This window comes from Aotus nancymaae, unplaced genomic scaffold (assembly GCF_030222135.1).
Source record: "Aotus nancymaae isolate 86718 unplaced genomic scaffold, 86718_ANA_hifiasm-v0.15.2.pri h1tg000053l, whole genome shotgun sequence".
In the NCBI taxonomy this organism is placed as follows: Eukaryota; Metazoa; Chordata; class Mammalia; order Primates; family Aotidae; genus Aotus; species Aotus nancymaae.
The window spans coordinates 3,843,537-3,863,811 of NW_026988467.1; the positions used below are offsets into that span (position 1 = coordinate 3,843,537).

The 20,275-nt window shown below is 50.8% G+C and overlaps 1 protein-coding gene across 1 annotated transcript; it reads left to right on the forward strand.

Moving 5' to 3' along the window:
- The first annotated feature begins 8,709 nt into the window (after nucleotides 1–8,709).
- On the forward strand, nucleotides 8,710–19,580 carry PHF13 (PHD finger protein 13). The gene is made up of 4 exons (XM_012473646.2): nucleotides 8,710–8,796; nucleotides 11,438–11,539; nucleotides 14,455–14,989; nucleotides 16,958–19,580. Exons 1-4 carry the CDS (start codon nucleotides 8,758–8,760, stop codon nucleotides 17,182–17,184), a joined length of 903 nt encoding a protein of 300 aa, XP_012329069.2. The 5' UTR covers nucleotides 8,710–8,757; the 3' UTR covers nucleotides 17,185–19,580.
- The last annotated feature ends 695 nt before the right edge of the window (nucleotides 19,581–20,275 follow it).

Sequence of the window (20,275 nt, forward strand, 5' to 3'; positions counted from 1 at the left end):
GCCTCTACTAAAAATACAAAAAATTAGCTGGGCATGGTGGCGCGTGCCTGTAATCCCAGCTACTCAGGAGGCTGAGACAGGAGAATTGCCTGAACCCAGGAGGTGGAGGTTGCGGTGAGCCAAGATCGCACCATTGCACTCCAGCCTGGGTAACAAGAGCGAAACTCCGTCTCACAAAAAAAAAAAAAAAAAAAAAGGTCATCTGAAGACCCATAGAATCATCCACCACACTGATGTGGTGGAAACACTATTGTTTGGTGAGGAAGATGTTAACTCTGCCAAGCAGGCAGTAGTTTGTGGGAAAATACTTGTATTTACAGGTTAAACTTCAGTCATGAAAACTTACCTCTTCTAAAATCATGAAAATGGGCCAGGAGAGGTGACTAACACCTGTAATCCCAGCACTTTGGGAGGACAAGGTCAGGAGTTTGAGACCAGCCTGGCTAACATGGCAAAACCCCGTCTCTATGAAAAATAAAAAAATAGCCAGGCGCCGTGGCTCACGCCTGTAATCTCAACACTTTGGGAGGCCGAGGCGGGTGGATCACGAGGTCAAGAGATCGAGACCATCCTGGTCAACATGGTGAAATCCCGTCTCTACTAAAAATACAAAAAATTAGCTGGGCACGGTGGCGCGTGCCTGTAATCCCAGCTACTCAGGAGGCTGAGGCAGGAGAATTGCCTGAAACCAGGAGGCGGAGGTTGCGGTGAGCTGAGATCGCGCCATTGCACTCCAGCCTGAGTAACAAGAGCGAAACTCCGTCTCAAAAAATAAATAAATAAATAAATAAATAAAATAAAAATAAAAAAATAGCTGGGCATGGTGGCTGGTGCCTGTAATCTCAGCTACTTGGGCGGTTGAGGCAGGAGAATTGCTTAAACCCCGGAGAAGGAGGTTGCAGTTAGCCAAGATTGCGCCACTGCACTCCAGCCTGGGCAACAAAGTAAGACTCCATCTCGAAAAAAAACTAAAATTATGAAAATGGTCATTGCCTAAATAATTTAAGACAGTGTGATTTACCCGAACATTCTGAGGCTAAAAATAAAAAAGAAAAAGTGATTTAATATGTGATGTGATTTTTTAAAAAATGGTATTATTTAAAAAAAAATTTAATTTTGATATTTATTTATTTATTTATTTTGAGACGGAGTCTCGCTTTGTTGCCAGGCTGGAGTGCAGTGGTGCGATCTTAGTTCACTGCAACCTCTGCCTCCCGGGTTCAAGCGATTCTCCTGCCTCAGCTTCCCGAATAGCTGGGACTACAGGTGTCCACAACCATGCCCAGCTACTTTTTGTATTTTTAGTAGAGCCGGGGTTTCACCATTGCAGTGAGCCGAGATCGCGCCACTGTACTATAACTTGGCGACAGAGCCAGACTCTATCTCAAAAAAAAAAAAAAAAAAAAAGTGTCTGTTTACAGCCTGGCCAACATGGTGAAACCCCATCTCTACAAAAAAATACAAAAGTTAGCTGAGCGCAATGGCACACATTCGTAGTCCCAGCTACTCAGGCTGAGGCAGGAGAATTACTTGAACCCGGGAGGGGAAGGCTACAGTGAGCCAGGATCTCGCTACTGCACTCCAGCCTGGAGGACAGAATAAGACTCCGTCTCCAAAAAAAAAGTAGACTGTTAACTCTTTTTTTTCTTTGAGAATATTTAGGAACACACCCCTTAGCCTTGATAACATCCACAGTGATTGTGTCTTTTCTTGTATTACATACTGATTTTTTTCAGATTCCTGGTTTTCTAAGGTATGGCATATTATAATGCACTTACCACATATAACTGCTTTTTTTTTTTTTTTTTTTTTTTGAGACGAAGTCTCACTCTGTCACCCAGGTTGGAGTGTAGTGGCACAATCAAGGCTTACTGCAACCTCCACCTCCTGAGTTCAAGTGATTCTCCTGCCTCAGCCTCTTGATTAGTTGGGATTCCAGGCACGTGCGGCTGATTTTGTATTTTTTGGTAGAGATGGGGTTTCACCATGTTGGCTAGGCTGGTCTTGAACTCCTGACCTCAGGTAATCTGCCCACCTCAGGCTCCCAAAGTGTTGGGATTACAGGCGTGAGCCACTGTGCCCAGCCTAAACATTTTTTCTTTAAGGAATGTTGCACTATTCTCTATTTATTAAATGCATTTACATATGTAAATGAGATAGTGTAAATAAAAACATTTAAACAGTGACACACAGTGTTAACTATTACCTTTTTTTTTTTCTTTGAGACGGAGTTTCGCTCTTGTTACCCAGGCTGGAGTGCAATGGCGCAATCTCGGCTCACCGCAACCTCTGCCTCCTGGGTTCAAGCAATTCTCCTGCCTCAGCCTCCCGAGTAGCTGGGATTACAGGCACGCACCACCATGCCCAGCTAATTTTTGTATTTTTGGTAGAGACGGGGTTTCACCTTGTGACCAGGATGGTCTCGATCTCTTGACCTCGTGATCCACTCGCCTCAGCCTCCCAAAGTGCTGGGATTACAGGTGTGAGCCACCGCACCCGGCTACCTTTTTTTTTTTTTGAGACAGAGTCTTGCTCTGTCCCCCAGGCTGGAGTGCAGTGGCATGATCTTGGCTTACTGCAACCTCCACCTCTCAGGTTCAAGCAATTCTCTTGCCTCAGCCTCCCAGGTAGCTGGGATTACAGGCACGTGCCACCATGCCAGGCTAATTTTTGTATGTTTTGTACTGATGTGGTTTCACCATGTTGGCCAGGCTAGTCTCGAACTCCTGACCTCAACTGATCTAACTGCCTTGGCCTCCCAGTGTGCTGGGATTACAGGCATGAGCCACCTCACCCAGCCTTTAGCTATTACCTTTATATTCTACCAGTATGAACACAAGAAACTCATCTGATTCTTCTATGTGTAGATCAGATTAACTATGTGAAACACTGACGATATATATTCTAGAAATTATTTATTTATTCTTTTTTTTTTTTGAGACAGTCTCTCTCTGTCGCCAGGCACCAGGCTGGAGTGCAGTGGCACTGCACTGAGAGGATCACCTGAGCTCAGGAGGCCTAGGCTATAGTGAGAGCAGTGCACCGTGTTTGCACCACTGCACTCCAGGCTAAAAAAAAAAAAAAAAAAGGCTAGGCCTGTAATCCCAGCACTTTGGAAGGCCAAGGTGGGTGAGATCAGCAGTTCAGGACCAGCCTGGCCAACATCGTGAAACCCCATCTCTACTAAAAAGACAAAAAATTAGCTGGGTGTGGTGTTGCATGCCTGTAGTCCCAGTTACTTGGGAGGCTGAGGCAGGAGAATGGCTTGAACCTGGGAAGCAGAGGTTGCAGTGAGCCTAGATCCTGCCACTGCACTCAAGCCTGGGCAATAGAACTTCGGTCTTAAAAAAAAAAAAACAATTAAGCTGAACAAAAAATTGCAACATTCGAAAAGCAAGCCTTTGGTTATGCTCACACCTGCACTCAAGCACAGAACTAAACAGAAAGCCTTCTCACATGTTTTCGCAAGTGGATGTAGTGTAGCTGCTGAGATTTAGGAAGGTGAAGCTATATTTGGTAACTCAATTAAAATAACCACATTCTCAAGTTACTTACTGGGAAACCATGGTATTCTTAGTATTTTTAACTTGTTGCAACCTGTGCTAATGTTGGCTTTTTCCTCCTCTCCTAAGTAACTATAATCATCTGAGAATTAGTATTCAGCAGTAGGTATAATTAGTTTGTTTTTTGTTTTTAGCAGAAAACAAAGAATCATAGACTCCAAGGATGTGGCTACTGTGGTGAACGTTCTTCAATTAATCAAGGAGTTTTAGATTTGCCCCCTGCAGCCCAGGAGTAGTATAATATACCTGAGAAAAAAACCAGAGATAATTTAACAAACCTAAGCCTGTCACACAGAGAAAATCAAATTTATTACTTCACAACTACATATTATCCCACTGTTTGGGGCAACTCTGAGTGTTATAGTCCTGTTTTTGAATTTAGGGAAAGGATGGTAAAGATTAATGTCTAGATTTCCTCCAAAGGCTGTATTTCTTTCTTTCTTTTTTTTTTTTTTGAGACGGAGTTTCACTCTTGTTAACCCAGGCTGGAGTGCAATGGCTCGATCTCGGCTCACCGCAACCTCCGCCTCCTGGGTTCAGGCAATTCTCCTGCCTCAGCCTCCTGAGTAGCTGGGATTACAGGCACGCACCACCATGCCCAGCTAATTTTTTGTATTTTTAGTAGAGGGGGGGTTTCACCATGTTGACTAGGATGGTCTCGATCTCTTGACCTCGTGATCCACCCGCCTCGGCCTCCCAAAGTGCTGGGATTACAGGCGTGAGCCACTGTGCCCGGCCATTAATTATTCTTAATCCCAGCACTTTGGCGGGCCAAGGCGGGTGGATCACCTGAGGTCAGGAGTTTGAGACCAGCCTGACCAACATGGTGAAACCCCTTCTCTACTAAAAATAGAAAATTAGAATTAGCCAGGCGTAGTGCTGCATGCCTGTAATCCCAGCTACTTGGGAGGCTGAGGCAGGAGAATTGCTTGAACCCAGAAGGCGAGGTTGCAGTGAGCCAAGATCGTGCTACAGCACTCTAGCCTACAGCACTCTAGCCTGGTCAACAGGAGTGAAATTCCATCTCAAAAAAAAAAAAAATTAGTTGGGCATAGTGGTGCATGCCTCTTATCCCAGCTACTTGGGACGCTGAGGCAGGAGAATTGCTTGAACCCGGTAGGTTTCAAAAAAAAAGAATTACTGTTTACTAGAAACATATTCAAGAAATATTTAAGTCTGGGCAGGTGGCTCATGCCTATAAGCCCCTCCACCAAAAAAAAAAAAAAAAAAAAAAAAAATCTATTGACTATCCATTTTGTTTGTTTTTTGTTTTTGAGACAGAGTTTTGCTCTTCTTGTTGAGGCTCGAGTGCAGTGGCGTGATCTCGGCTCATTGCAATCTCTGCCTCCCGGGTTCAAGAGATTCTCCTATCTCAGATTCCCGAATAGCAGGGATTACAGGCACCACCCCCCACCATGCCTTGCTAATTTTTGTATTTTTAGTAGAGACAAGGTTTCATCACATTGGTCAGACCAGTCTCGAACTCCTGACCTCAGGTGATCTGCCTGCCTCAGCCTCTCAAAGTACTGGGATTACAGGCATGAGCTACTGTGCCCAGCACTTTTTTTGGTGTGAGACAGGGTCTCCCTCTGTCACCCAGGCTGAAGTCCAATGGCATGATCATGGCTTACTGCAACCTCAAAACTCCTGGGCTCAAGGGATCTTACTGCCTCAGCCTCCGAAGTAATTGGGACTACCGGTGTGCACCACCACACCCAGCTAATTTTGTTTTGTTTTGAGATGGCATCTCACTCTGTTGCCCAGGCTGGATTGCAGTGGCTCTATCTCACCTCACTGCAACCTCTGCCTCCCGGGTTCAAGCGATTCTAGTGCCGCAGCCTCCCAAGTAGCTGGGATTACAGGCACATGCCACCACACCCAGCTAATTTTTGTATTTTTAGTAGAGACAAGGTTTCACCATGTTGGCCAGGAAGGATGGTCTCAATCTCTTGACCTTGTGATCCGCCCACCTTGGTCTCCCAAAGTGCTGGGATTATAGACGTGAGCCACCGCACCCCACCCTTTTTTTTTTTTTTTTTTTTTTTTAAGACAGGGTCTCCCTATGTTGCCCAGGCTGGTCTGGAACTCCCAGGCTCATGGGATCCTCCTGCCTAGGCCACCCAAAGTGTTGAGTTTACTGAGCTACCATGCCTGCCTGGTAGAATACCCATTCTGAGCAAAAGTTATCACTTAGGTCTGAGTATCTGTTCCCTGACTCAATCCATGTTTGGGACTTTTCTTTCTTAAGGTGACCAAATAGTCCAATATACACCCCTGAATTCTAGGCTCAGTTTTGTCAATGAGTCCATTATTCTGAGCAAGTCCTTCAATTCATTCCCAATTTGAGAATTTTTCTTTTCTTTTTTTTTGTTCTATCTCTCCAACACTGTTCAGATTGAGAATTTCTTAATCTGTGTGTATGTAGGGAAGGATTTAATGTTTATTATGTGAAACATTTACCATAGGGGATAATGATCAGGTTAAAAAAAACTTCCTTCTTCTTTCATTTGGGTTTTGTCTCTAATAATCTTTTTATTTATTTATTTTTAGATGGAGTTTCGCTATTGTTGCCCAGGCTGAAGTGCAATGGCGTGATCTCTGCTCACTGCGACCTCCGCCTCCGGGGTTCAAGTGATTCTCCTGCTTCAGCCTCCCAAGTAGCTGGGATTACAGGCATGCGCCACCATGCCCAGCTAATACTAATTTTGTATTTTCAGTAGAGACGGGGTTTTGCAGTGTTGGTGAGGCTGGTCTTGAACTTCCGACCTCAAGTGATCCGCTGGCCTTGGCCTCCCAAAGTGCTGGATTACAGGTGTGAGCCACCTTGCCAGACCTTCTAATAATTATTCTTTTTGGTATTTGTATCTTTAAACTACCAACAGGATCATCACCTTCTTAGCTATGTTTCTTATTCTGGCAAAACAAGTTGCTCTTTGTTAATATGACCTTGGGCAATACTAGCCAACCTCAGGACATCTGCTCTGGTCACAGTAACCCGGTAACATTCCAAATCTGGCTAAATCATCTGAATGTGCAATTGTATAAATTGTTGTTGGCTGGGCGTAGTGGCTCACACTTGTAATCCCTGCACTTTGGGAGGCCGAAGGGGGCGGATCACCTGAGGTCAGGAGTTTGAGACCAGCCTGACCAACATGGTAAAACCCCGTCTCTACTAAAAATACAAAATTAGCCTGGCGTGGTGGCTTATGCCTGTAATCCCAGCTACTAAGGAGGCTGAGGCAGAAGAATCCCTTGAACGCCGGAGGCAGAGATTGCGATGAGCCGAGATCGCGCCATTGCACCCCAGCTTGGGCAACAAGAGCAAAACTCCGTCTCAAAAAAAAAAAAAAAAAGTTGTTAATCAGCCAATGTCTCTGTTTTTAATCATAGTAATATTGTTTTATCTTGTAAGACACCTCAATTTATCATGTCTTGGGAGCCCTCCAATGGGCTACAATATCGCGTAAATAATAAAACAAGAGGAACAACAACAGTAATCTACGATTTATTTAGCCAGGCACTACGCTCAAAATGTAACAGCTTAGGAAACTGAGGCTCAGAGGAGTATTTCTAAGATGAACACCGTCTCCTAGTAAACGTTTCCATCGGAATGATCGTAACCCCTGAAATAGCGACAGCCAGCTGATGGGTCATTCGGCGCCTGTCAAATATCTTACTGGTATCTCCAAAAGTTTGTTTTCTAATTTGAATTTTAAATTTTGTGTCACTCCCCTTTAACTTCTTCGAAGATACCAAACAGGTTACTGAATCAGCCGCGTTTTGTGCTTACACCCCACCCCACCCCCGCCGCCCCTTCGAATGGTTATTAAAAATGTTACAGACCCGCAGGCCGCCTTTTGATCATCTCATCAGGGCAGCCCCCTCCGTGTCCGGCCAGCCTTCCACTCGTACAGCTGTCGGATACTCTGCGGTCCAGCGTTTACGCACTGCCCATCCCAGTTAAACCCCAGTAAACAGGGACCGAACACCGCGTCTTCGCCTCGCCCTGCGGGCCGGACTCCTCCGAAGATATTCAGGAGAGTGGGAGGGAAAACGGCCTGTGGGTCCCAAGGTTAAGCGAAGGCGACAAGAGAAAGCTAACGGAAGGCACAGCTCTTTAGAACGCTGACAACGCTGGCCCCGGGTTTTTAATGCCCGAACCCGGCCCCCACGAGTGAATCCCGCAGACGCCTACAGAAGAGTCCGGTCCAGCCCCGGCCCCGCGGGCCCGGAGCAGGGAGCAGCGCGAAAATGGAATTTGCGAAAACAAGTTCGCTCCGCCCGGCCTGGCGCGGGGGCCCGGGCGGCTACTCCGCCCTCAGCGGGGAGTGGCGAACGGTGCTCCGGGAGGCCGCGACGTCAGCATCCCCGCCCCCGCCGCCCCCACTCCAGGCCGGACCTCGGGGACCCCCGCCCCACAAAGGAGCGCGAACCCCAAGCACGAGAGGAGGGAGGGGAGGTGCTAGCCGCCGCCGCCGCCCTTTGCTACTCGGGCCGTCAGCCCCGCCCCCACCCCCGCGGGCACCCCCGCCCCCGTCCCCGCCCCCGTCGAGACCAAGGCGCTACCGCTCACACTGCCCCTCCCCCCGCGGCCGAGCCGGCGCGGGCCCCCGCACCTCCCCCGCTCCCGCGGCCTGGAGTCCAGAAGACCCGCCTCCACACACCGAGCCGCCGCCGCGAAGCCTCATGGGGGTTGCAGTCCTCAAGGATATCTTTGTGCGCAACACTGGTGAGGCAGTGGACTACCACTCCCACAAGGCACTGCGCCCACCCCCGCGCCCCGCCCCTTCGCCGCCGGTTTCCAGTCGTCACCCAGACTACATTTCCCGACAGCCCTCACGGCTCTCCCGCCCTCCCTCCCGAGACACGAGCCGAACTGGGCGTCAGGTCGGGGAGCCGGTCGGGTTCCCGCTCGCTGCCGCTGCCGCCGCCGCCCCCCGCAGCGACTCTCCCGCCTCTGCCGCCGCGGGAGCTGCATCGCCCACTCTGCTCGGCGGTGGAACCGCCAGTCCGGGGTCACAGAACCAGAGACGCGAGGCCCCGAGCCCCCGAGCCCCCCATCACCTCCAGCCCGGGCGACCCCCCCCCGGGTCCGCCCTCGCCCTGCGCAGCCGCCCGAGCCCCCTGCCCCGGGCGATCCCGCTCCCGCATCCCAGCCCCTGTACTCTCGAAGCCGCCGCCCCTCGCCCGGAACATGGACTCTGACTCTTGCGCCGCCGCCTTCCACCCAGAGGTGAGTGAAGCTGCGTCCGAATCGCCCCCGACCACCCCCTCCGCGATCCTGCGATCCTGCGCTCCTCAGGCAGCCGGACCCCCAGTCACCCCGAGCGCCGCCCTCACCTTCCCCCAATTTCCCCTCGACGGCCCCCCACCGGGAGCCCAACCCTCGCCCCCTGCCCGGGCCCGCGCTTGGTCCTCCCCGCCGGGCCTCGCCTCCGCGTCCCTCCGCGTCCTCCCCGCGCCCTTTCTCCAGGGCTGTTGCGCCTATCCTTCTCTTCGTGGCCGCCCTTCTCCGGCCTCTGTTCGCCCCGGGACCTGCCGGCGCCTCCAGCGCCTCCTGGCCGGCCTGCTTACTCTTTCCCCGCCCCCGGGGACGAGGTCTGAGCCGCCGCCCGCCCCAGGCTCCCGCAGCTCTCGGGGACTTTGCGGCCCTCCTCGCACCGGGCTCGGCTCCCGCGGCCCCCGGCAGCTCCCCTGATCCCCCGGGCCCGGTGGCCCGCGCCCCGCCCCCTGACTCCGCGCGCGGCCCGATCGGCCCCCGCCCCCTACGGCTCTCGGCGGCCCCTCCCGCTCTGGGGACCCAAGTCTTGCCACCCCCCACCGCCCCCCCGGCGCGCTGGCCTCCCCCTCCGGGCCCCGGCCCCCCGCCCTCGGCCCCCCGCCCCCCGCCCTCGGGCTCCGCTGGCTCCGCCCCGGCTTTCTCCCCCTCCTTCCGGGGATCGGCCTTCAGGGCTCCCGGCCGGCCCCCCACCCCACGCGGCCCCCTCCCCCAGCCGAGGCGCGTCGGTGTCGGGGGTGCGGGTCTGGCGACCGCTGGCGAGTGGGGGAGGGGAGGCGGCGCTGGAACCCGCCGGTTTCGCTGCCGCCCCCGGGGGTTCGGAGGGGGTTCCCCGGCCTGGGACCCCCAGAATCCTGGCTGGTGTCCCCACTCCATATCCCCGCGGGATGGGCCCCGCATCTTCCGGGGCCGAGTGTTGCAGGGGGCGGCTGCCGCGCGGGAGGGTGGGTGGGGGCCGCCCCGCCATCTGCTTTCCGAGGAGGCGGGCGGGCGGGCGGCGTGGGCCGGGTGGGGGCGGCTTGGAGCCCCCCAGTCCCCGCGCTGGTGCCCCCAGCGCGCCCTGGCTCGAGGCCGCGGTCGCTCTCCACTCGCCCTCCGGGTTCCTGACCCACTTCTGCTGGTTCCCCGCCGAAAGAAAAGTTCTTCCTAGGAGTTGGAGGCCCGAGCGGCGGCCCGCGGTTCCCGTAGCTGGGCAGGCTCGCCAGTGCGGGGAGCGCGGGCACCAGTGATCTTTGCCTCCGCTCCTCCCCTCGGCCCTGGGGTCCGAGGGGTTGGGAGAGGAGGAGGTTTGCCTGAACCAGGTGGAAAAAGTAATTTACAAAGAGAATTGTCTCCCTCAAAGCTAACCGGCGGGCCGCAAGCCTCCTCCTCGCGGCGGGAGGGATTGCCCGAGACCCCTGTCCCCCATTCCCCCCCGCCGCCCTCCCCCACCCCGGCTTTCCCCCAGCAGAGCGGTGGCCCCGGGCGCTAGAACGGTAACAACACCTCTCCAGGAAGGATGGGGGTGGGTCGGACAGGGCACTAAAAGGAACCTCAGGGAACGTGCTGGGCGAATAAACAGCAATACAGCACACTTGTTTTGCTTAGGAGCAAATAAGAGCTCCATCTTCTCGTGCTGCTCTCAGGAGAAAAATCTCTTCTTGTGATGGGTGTTTCCAATTGAATGGGGCTGGAACCCTCTAGCAAAAACCTCCACTGTGCCATTTAAATATGGGACTAAGCTTCGCAGTAAGGTTCCTCGTTTATTGTGAGTTGAGACATTTGAGTGCCTGGCACCCGGATTGCTAGGGGAGTGGAGGAAACCCTCTGAGCAGGAGAGAGGGGTCCTCAGTGGCCCTAGCTGGTCAGGGTCAGCCAAGTGAATCCGCTCCAGGGTCCCGGTCTCAGAGAGCTCTGGAGAATGAGTGGTTGATTATTTTTTTTTTTTGTCCTCCAGGCTAGAGTGCAGTGACCAGATCTCGGTTCCCTGCAACCTCTGTCTCCAGTGTTTAATTGATTCTCCTGCCTCAGTCTCCTGAGTAGCTGGGATTACAGGGGTGCGCCACCACTCCTTGGTAATTTTTGTATTTTTAGTAGAGACGGAGTTTCACCTTGTTGGTCAGGCTGGCCTCGAACTCCTGACCTCAAGTATCCGCCCATCTCGGCCTCCCAAAATGCCATGAGCCTCCTTGGCAGGCGAGTGGTTGATTTTTGAAATCACTTATACATCAGTTCCAGCTGCTACAGGAGTTCATATTCAGAATGGAAAATCTGTAGCAAAAAAGCAGTTATTAGAGCTCCTCTCGATAGGCCTGTGGAGACTAATGGATAAAGTCAGAAAATATCACGAGTGCTAAGAAATAGACTTTTGTATAAGTTTTTATCTCCCAGCTGATATCCCAGCATTCTTGGCATAAAGTCTTAATACTCCTCTTTCTGCTTTCTAAATGGTGTTATTTCTTGACCTGAGCTTACCTTATCTTGTTTGTGGACCCTGTAAGTCTAACAGTATTTTTTGAGTGGTTGACTGCAAAAGTTTCAGCTTACTTCCTTTTGTTTCTGTGATTCCATTTAGAAGCTTCTGCTGTAAACATTCCCTTTTCTCTCCCCATAATAGGAATACTCCCCCAGTTGCAAGAGGCGCAGGACTGTGGAAGACTTTAACAAATTCTGCACCTTTGTCTTGGCCTATGCTGGCTACATCCCTTATCCGAAGGAGGTAATCTTCTGAGCTTCTGAGACCTTTCTTGATGGGTAGTCAAACCCCAGGGCCTCCACCTCAAATCTTTGGGCTTCTGACTGGTCAGTGGGTCAGTAGATTTGGAAGGGGCTGCTTGTGATGACCTCAGTCAGTAGTCTGGCAGAAATCGGTTTCTTGGGAGTTTGGATTAGCTAGGGAAATGGTTCTAAAACTGGTAGAAAATGCCGGGTTGTCTAGAAAATGGTTTAGTAAACTTTCTTTTTGGGAATGGAATCTTCCTCTCTTGCCCAGGCTGGAGTGCAGTGGTGCAAATTCCGCCTCCTGGGTTCAAAGGATTCTCCTGCCTCAGCCTCCCAAGTAGCTGGGATCACAGATGTGCACCACCATGCCCAGCTAATTTTTTTTTTTTTTTTTTGTATTTTTGGTAGAGACAGAGTTTCACCTTGTTGGCCAGACTGGTCTCGAACTCCTGACCTCAGGTGATCTGCCCGCCTCTGCCTCCTAAAGTGCTTGAATTACAGGAGTGAGCCACCATACCCGGCCGATTTAGTAAACTTTTAAAATTTATTTACAAATAAAGTCTGTGATATCAACTTGCTCATTTTTATTTTTTTGAGACGGAGTCTCATTCTGTTGCCCAGGCTGAAGTGCAGTGGTGTGACCTCGGCCCACCGCAACCTCTGCCTTCCAAGTAGCTGGGATTACATGCGCACGCCATTATGCCCAGCTAATTGTATTTTTAGTAGACACAGGGTTTCACTATGTTGGCCAGGTTGGTCTTGAACTCCTGACCTCATGATCCGCCTGCCTCGGCCTCCCAAAGTGCTGGGATTACAAGCATGAGCCACCGTGGGCAGCCATCTGCTTCCTCTTAATTAGAGCCTGTAGTTACTGACTGTTGACCGTGGGTGGACACTATTCTTGACCTTTGTAATGCTATGAGGTAGGTGCCATTTTTTACCCCCAGTTTATAAGATGAGGAAACTGAGACATAGAGAGGGAAAACTTTGCCTTAGGTCACCCACTAATAGTGGTGGAGCTTGGGGTTCAACCCGGTGGCTGGACTCAGGGTGCACACTCTGCCTTTCTTGAAGCTTCCTGCCTGTTGGAAATATGTATTAGTGTCTTCAGGGACTCATGGCTACAACTTCGTGTAGGTGAAGAGAGGTTTTTTTTTTTTTAACTTGCGGAGAAGAGGGCAGGACTGGAGTAGAGCTGCTGTGCTGCTCAAACTTCAGGCCTCATTTATATTCTATTCCATGAAGCTCAAAATCGAAGAATCCAGCTTTTTTGTTTGTTTTTGAGACAGGTCTCGCTCTGTTGCCCAGGCGCGATCTCAGCTCACTGCACTCTCCGTCTTCTGTGCTGAAGTGATGCTCCCACCTCAGCCTTCCAAGTAGCTGGGACTACAGGCCCGCCACCATGCCTAGCTAATTTTTGTATTTTTAGTAGATACGGGGTTTTGCCATGTTACCCAGGTTGGTCTCAAACTCCTGGGCTCAAGTGACTCACCTTGCCTTGGCCTCCCGAAGTGCTGGGATTACAGGCGGGAGCCACTGCGTTTGGCCATAATTTTATTTTTTGTAGAGACAAGGTATTACTGTGTTGCCTGGGATGGTCTGAAGGTAGTGATCCTCCTGCCTTGGACTCCCAGAGTGCTGGGTTTACAGACACGAGCCACTGTGCCCAGCTGCATTCAGTATATTTCAAGGAGGCAAACTGCCAGCATGGGTTTATTTCCATCTGCTACATAGGTAGCTAATGCCTGCTTTCTTTTCTTTTTTTGAGATGGAGTCTTGCTCTGAGGTTTAGGCTGGAGTGCAGTGGTCTAATCTTGGCTCACTGCAACCTCTGCCTCCTGGGTTCAAGCAATTCTCCCTGCTTCAGCCTCCCAAATAGCTGGATTACAGGCACCTGCCACCACGCCCAGCTAATTTTTTTGTATTTTTAGTAGAGGGGGTTTTACCATGTTGGCCAGGCTGGTTTTGAACTCCTGACCTCAGGTGATCCATCCACCTCGGCCTCCCAAAGTGCTAGGATTACAGGCATGAGCCACTGTGGCCGGCCTATTGCCTGCTTTCCAACGAGGAGAAGGTTCCACTGTTTGCAGATGACATGCTTGTGATCCGAAGGGACCGTAGAGTTGAGTTTGCCGCTTTGGGGCAGTCATTCCCGACTTTGATTTTGCAATATTTTGGAATGCCTAGTTTTTTAAGAGTGTCAGGAAATTCTCAAAACTAATTTAAATTCACTTAAAACAATCTCTCTCTTCAGAGGGCAAATGGAAGGAGAGGTTTTACAATGAGGGCAAGATAAGCAGACAGGTGTGGGTGTCCACAGCATTCCTTCCCACAGACACTGTTGAACTAATTTCCTGTCTCTAAGATGGGGCTGAGGGTTCAGTAGGGAGTTTCTCTCCTTGTGGCATCACATTAAACTCATGGCATTGTTTTTGTGTTCTTTTTTTTGACACGGAGTCTGACTCCATTGCCTGGGCTGGAGTGCAGTGGTGCGATCTCAGCTCACTGCAACATTTGCCTCCTGGGGTTTTAAGTGATTCTCCTGCCTTAGCCTCCTGAGTAGCTGGGATTACAATTGCCCACCACCATGCCCAGCTAATTTTCATATTTTTAGTAGAGATGGGGTTTCACCAAGTTGGCCAGGCTGGTCTCGAACTCCTGATCTCAAGTGATCTGCCTGCCTCGGCCTCTCAAAATTCTGGGATTACAGGCGTGAGCCACCGCGCCTGGCCAGAAGTCATGGTACTATTGCTTCAAGTGTGATGCTGATGGGCAGAGAAGCTCAAAGTTGTGCAGACATCTCTGGAGGTCTGACCTGGCTGGGTGGCTGGGGATGCTCTGCTAGGGGCTAGATCTTGTCACCAATGACTGGTCACAGTAACCGGAGCCCACCACCTTTGCCTGTCTTTTTAGGAACTCCCTTTAAGGAGCAGCCCCAGCCCTGCCAACAGCACTGCTGGTACCATTGACAGTGATGGCTGGGATGCGGGTTTCTCAGACATCGCGTCCTCCGTGCCCTTGCCAGTCTCTGACCGCTGCTTTAGCCACCTGCAGCCCACTCTCTTGCAGCGAGCCAAGCCCAGTAACTTCCTGCTGGACAGAAAGAAGACGGACAAGCTGAAGAAGAAGAAGAAGAGGAAGCGCAGGGACAGTGATGCGCCTGGGAAGGAGGGGTACAGGGGGGGCTTACTGAAGCTGGAAGCCGCTGACCCCTATGTGGAGACCCCCACGAGTCCCACCTTACAGGATATCCCCCAGGCTCCCAGTGACCCCTGTTCTGGGTGGGACTCCGATACTCCCTCAAGTGGCTCTTGTGCCACTGTGTCACCTGATCAGGTCAAAGAAATAAAAACTGAGGGCAAACGGACTATCGTCCGGCAGGGAAAGCAGGTGGTGTTCCGAGACGAGGACAGCACAGGCAACGATGAGGACATCATGGTGGACTCAGGTGAGTGGTCCCTGAAGGATGATGACCCTTGTTGGCTGGTAGTGAGAAGAGAGTTTATTTATTTATTTTTGAGACAGAGTTTCACTCTTGTTGCCCAGGCTGGAGTACAGTGGCGCAATCTTGGCTCATTGCAACCTCTGCCTCCAGGTTCAAGCGATTCTCCTTTCCCAGCCTCCTGTGTAGTTGGGACTACAGGTGTGCACCACCACTCCTGGCTAATTTTTGTACTTTTAGTCGAGACGGGATTTCATCATATTGGTCAGGCTGGTCTCGAACTCCTGACCTCAGGTGATCCACCTGCCTTGGCCTCCCAAAGTGCTGGGATTACAGGCGTGAGCCACCTTGCCCAGCCTAAAGAGAGGTGTGTTTTTTTTTTTTTTTTTGAGATGGAGTCTCTGTCTGTCACCTAGGCTGGAGGGCAGTGTCATGATCTTGGCTCACTGCAGCCTTCACCTACCGCGTTCAAGCAATTCTCCTGTCTCAGTCTCCTGAGCAGCTGAGACTATAGGCGCACGCTGCCACACCCAGCTAATTTTCTGTATTTTTATTAGAGAAGGGGTTTCACCACGTTGGCCAGGATGAGCCTCCCACCTTGGCCTCCCAAAGTGCTGGGATTACAGGTATGAGCCACTGGGGCTGGCCCAAAAGAGGTTATTTATTAAGGGATCATCTCTCTGGGGCAGAGAGTCTAGTTCCTGCCGTAGAGTGTGACAGCCCCACTCTGTCAAGGAGAAGCGTTGCAGGAATGTGGATATTGAGATGTTTAGGAAGGAGTTGATTATCATTAGAGACAGCTGAGATTCTAAAACCTCAGAACATAAAAAGGATGTAATTTTTTTTTTTTTTTTTTTTCTGGAGACAGAGTCTTGCTCTGTCACCCACGCTGGAGTGCAGTGGCACGAACTTGGCTCACTGCAACCTCTGCTTCCCGGGTTCAAGTGATTCTTCTGCCTCAGCCTCCCAAGTAGCTGAGACGACAGGCACACAGCACCACACTTGGCTAATTTTTGTATTTTTAGTAGAGATGGGTTTCACCATGTTGGCCAGGATGGTCTCAAACTTCTGACCCCAGGTGATCTGCCCTCCTCAGCCTCCCAAAGTGCTGGGATTATAGGTGTGAGCCACCGTGGCCGGTAAAAGGATGTAGTTCTAAGTAAGCATCCAAGTGAGCATCTGGGCCGGTTGCAGTGACTCCAGCAGGAATCCCAGCACTTTTGGAGGTTAAGGCGGTTGGATTGCTTCAGCTCAGGCGTTGGAGACCAGCCTGGGCACATGGCAAAGCCCTGTTGCTACAAAAACATACAAAAATTAGGCTGGACAAGGTGCCTCATGTCTGTAATCCTAACACTTTGGGAGGCTGAGGTGGGCGGATCACCTGAGGTTGGGAGTTTGAGACTAGCCTGGCCAACATGGTGAAATTCTGGCTCTACTAAAAATATAAAAAATTAACTGGGTGTGGTGGTGGCACCTGTAATCCCAGCTACTTGGGAGGCCGAGGCAAGAGAATCACTTGAACCCGGGAGGCAGAGGTTGTAGTGAGCCAAGATCACACCATTGCATTCCAGCCTGGGCAACAAGAGCAAAACTCTGTCTCAATTAAAAAAAAAGAAGTACAAAAATTAGCCAAGCTTTGTGGTGTGTGCCTGTAGTCCCAGCTACTTGGGAGGCTGAGGTGGGAGGATGGCTTGAGCTCAGGAGTTTGAGGCTGCAGTGAGGTATGATTGTGCCACTACACTCTAGCCAGGGTGACAGCGAGACCCTGTCTCAGAAAAAAGTAAGCATCTCTTGGGTAATATCTGGTTCCCACACATTATGGAGCCCCTTCTGCCTTTTCAGAGAGAGTGTCAGCCTCACATGGAAGTGGAGTGTTCTTTTCAGTTGAGTAATGGGTTTCACGGAAGCCCAGCTGATGGCGAGGAATCATGGGAATTTCTCTTCCCTCCTTAAGATAAGTGTTTTTCCTTCCAGATGACGATTCCTGGGACCTCGTGACCTGCTTCTGCATGAAGCCCTTTGCCGGCCGCCCCATGATCGAGTGTAATGAGTGCCACACCTGGATTCACCTGTCCTGTGCGAAAATCCGGAAATCCAATGTTCCGGAAGTGTTTGTCTGCCAAAAGTGCCGGGACTCCAAGTTTGACATCCGCCGTTCCAACCGATCGCGGATGGGCTCCCGGAAGCTATTCCTGGACTGACTGCTGGCTGGTGAGGAGGTTGCAAGCGTGGAATCGGAAGCGACGGTGGGCTTCTTAGCCCTTCTCTTAGTTGAGCACAGAACTCTCAGCTCTGGTGGGGGCAGACCTCTGCCATTTAGGTGCCTAAGCAAAAGGACAGGCTGTCCAGGTAGCAACTGTACATAACCAGTGACCGAATGCAACCTTTGCTGGCCAGCGCTGCTGCCAGAGCTGTGTTCCCTGCAGTGGAGGTGGACCGGACACCCACATGCAGCGCGTTTGGCTCATTTGAAAATGAGGGTCCATGGTAGCTGTGTGTTTTGCTATCATTGCTAACAGATTCCCGCTTATTGGGCTGAGTGCCAGTTGTTGTTCTGCTTCCACTGTGTTGGGGAGAGGTGTTCGGTTTCCCCGGCCTGTTAATGAACAGCCATACGTGTAAGCTTTTTCTTGCGTGTTAAGTCTTTTACCAAAAGTGTCTGTACAGCAACCATCTAAGTTGCCCCTACTTAGTGGCTTGCCCTCTACCTGCCTCAGCTCTGCCTGACAGGCTGGGAGAGGCACTGGTGGGAGGCCTTGGGCTCCCCTCGAGGGGCCCTGGGGTGGTGGGTCAGCGTGTGGTTCTTAGGTTTCCTTCTGTTTGTTAAAAGGGACAATGTGGCCGCTTCTCTGTGGAAAGGGGATTGGTTGGGGGACTGAAGTGGCCCGTGTTCATAACTCAGTTTTCTGTTTTGCACGATGTAAAAACTCTGTCTTTTTGCACGATGCAGCCAAAAGTGTTGGCTGATTTCTTGCTGAGCGCCCTCTCAGTTGGTGTATGAGATCCTGGTGGGGCCCAGGCCAGCTGTTTTCAAGTGTGGGAACTCGTAGGTTCTGTTCTCTTCCTTTCATCTTATTCTTGTAGCGACATAAAGGTTAGGCAATCACTGGGACCCGCATGGTGGTGTTCCTCTAAATAATAGGGTAAAGGAGAGTTGGGAGGGAGACCTCTCCCTTGGGTGACTCTGTATGCCCTTTAGACAGGCTGGCCTGCCGGTTCCACAGGGCAAGGTTAGGACTTGAGTCCTTTTCTCCTGGTTTGAGTTGTTGAGTGAGTGATAGGGTAACATGGGCCTTCCAGAAGACACCTTGGAACTGTGCTGAGCTCCTTAGGTCTTTGCTGGGATCTCGGACGTGGGAGGTGCGTGTGAGGGCCAGCTCTGGAGAAGGCTGGGAGTTGGTGCTGGAGGCTTTGGAAGAACTCTGCTGGAGGGCAGGGTACCCCGGGACACTGGTGGTTCTGGGGCTGGGAGGGAGAGGGGCTCCGGCTTTCTCCAAAATGAGCATTGCTCTTTAGCAGTTTGAATACTTGTTCTCAAAACGTTTTGTAATTGACTGGTAGGTTTTCATAAGCATTGTTTCTCGTAAGGCATGGAAAGGGAAGAATGCCCAAGGGGGTCATGTTTATTTTTAGCAGAATGGGCCTGAGTGCTCCCTGCTGGGGGCTTCCCCTTCGTGTGGCACCTTTGTGCCAGGCCACCAGGCAGACTCTTCCCACCTCCTTCCACTGAAGCACCAAGGGGCTTGAACCGTAATTTGGCTAATCAGAGGTATTTTTTTTGGTCCTAATATCTTTCACACTTGTACAACCAGCCGTCTTATTTTTTTAAAGTTCTGTTGCTTGTATTAACACAAAACTAGAGAGAAAGAGTTTCTGAAGCCAGTTTATTGTGAAGATCCCCAAGGGAAGGTTCTGTAGAGAAAGACAGTAAGCTGATTTAGAAACGACCTTCTCCACACCATTGTCTGGCTCTGACGAGGGCAAACATCCAGGACGCATTGGAGAGGAATTTGCCAAAGATCCTGCCCTATGATAATGCCTGTCCAGTGTCTTCATCATACGAATAACCAAAGCTCCAAAGTGTTTTTCTTCTTTAAAAAAAAAAAAAAATTCCACAAGCTTTTAAAGGTGCATTTAAGAATCCATGTGACTTTAGAGTGGAACTGCCGGCCCTGGCGACTGTCGACTGTTGTGTGTGCTGGAAGGTTCGACGCCTCTGGAATGCATGTGATACTCATCTCCATTGTTGTTTCCTTGATTGCATTTTTGTTCTTTTAACAGGCCTGTCCCTGTGGGTGGTGTCTAAGAAGTCGGACACCTTAGTTTTTGTGTTAGGTTGAGCTGGGCAGCTGCAATCAGCTTCTTTATGCAGATTAGGCACAACCCATCTGGGGCTCCTGGTTGGTGGCTAATGAAGTGAGGGGAGGGAGGGATGTCACCCCAAAAGTAGGCCCTCCCATCGGCTTTGGCCAGGCCAGACACTTCACGTCGTTTACATGGTTCTGTGTAATTTTAAAGTTTATGTGTATAAAGCGAAGCTGTTTCTGTGAAACTGTATATTTTGTAAATAAACATATTGCTACTTTGAGGTTCATGATTCAAGGTTCAGGTGATTGCGTTCTGTGCTGAAGAACAATTGTGTTTCTTTCCTCGCTACCACCCCAAACCATGATTACATGAAGTCTCTGGGAAGGCAGAGTATCAGTGTGCACTTAGCGGGATGGAAAATGCCCACGGCATTAATGTATTTTGCTGTAGAATTCCTCAGAAACCACAGGATGAGTAAATGTGAATGGTTTTTGCATTTTCTTCATCAGATTGTGGATTAGCTCAAGCCCCAGTGAGTGTTTAGCCTATTTTTTATTTATTTATTTATTTTTATGAGATGGAGACTCACTCTGTTGCCCAGGCTGGAGTGTAGTGGTGCGATCTTGGTTCACTTGTGACCTCTGCCTCCAGGTTCAAGTGATTCTCCTGCCTCAGCCTCTTGGAGTAGCTGGAACTACAAGCACATGCCACCACACCTGGCTCATTTTTTGTATTTTTAGTAGAGACAGTTTCACTGTGTTAGCCAGGATGGTCTTGATCTCCTGACCTTGTGATCTGCCCGCTTCCACCTCCCAAAGTGCTGGGATTACGGTCGTGAGCCAACGAGCCTGGCCCCCCTGCTTTTTTTTTTTTTTTTTTGAGACAGTTTTGCTCTTGTCACCTAAGGTCGGCTTACTGCAACCTCTGCCTCCCGGGTTCAATCTATTCTCCTGCCTCAGCCTCCTGAGTAGCTGGGATTACAGA

What these genes read in the sequence shown, in the direction of transcription:
- PHF13 (XM_012473646.2), top strand. Translation starts at nt 8,758, where the DNA reads ATGGACTCTGACTCTTGCGCCGCCGCCTTCCACCCAGAG. An exon ending in CCGCCGCCTTCCACCCAGAG is followed by an intron (nt 8,797 to 11,437) that starts GTGAGTGAAGCT and finishes TCCCCATAATAG; the next exon opens with GAATACTCCCCCAGTTGCAA. An exon ending in GGACATCATGGTGGACTCAG is followed by an intron (nt 14,990 to 16,957) that starts GTGAGTGGTCCC and finishes TTTTCCTTCCAG; the next exon opens with ATGACGATTCCTGGGACCTC.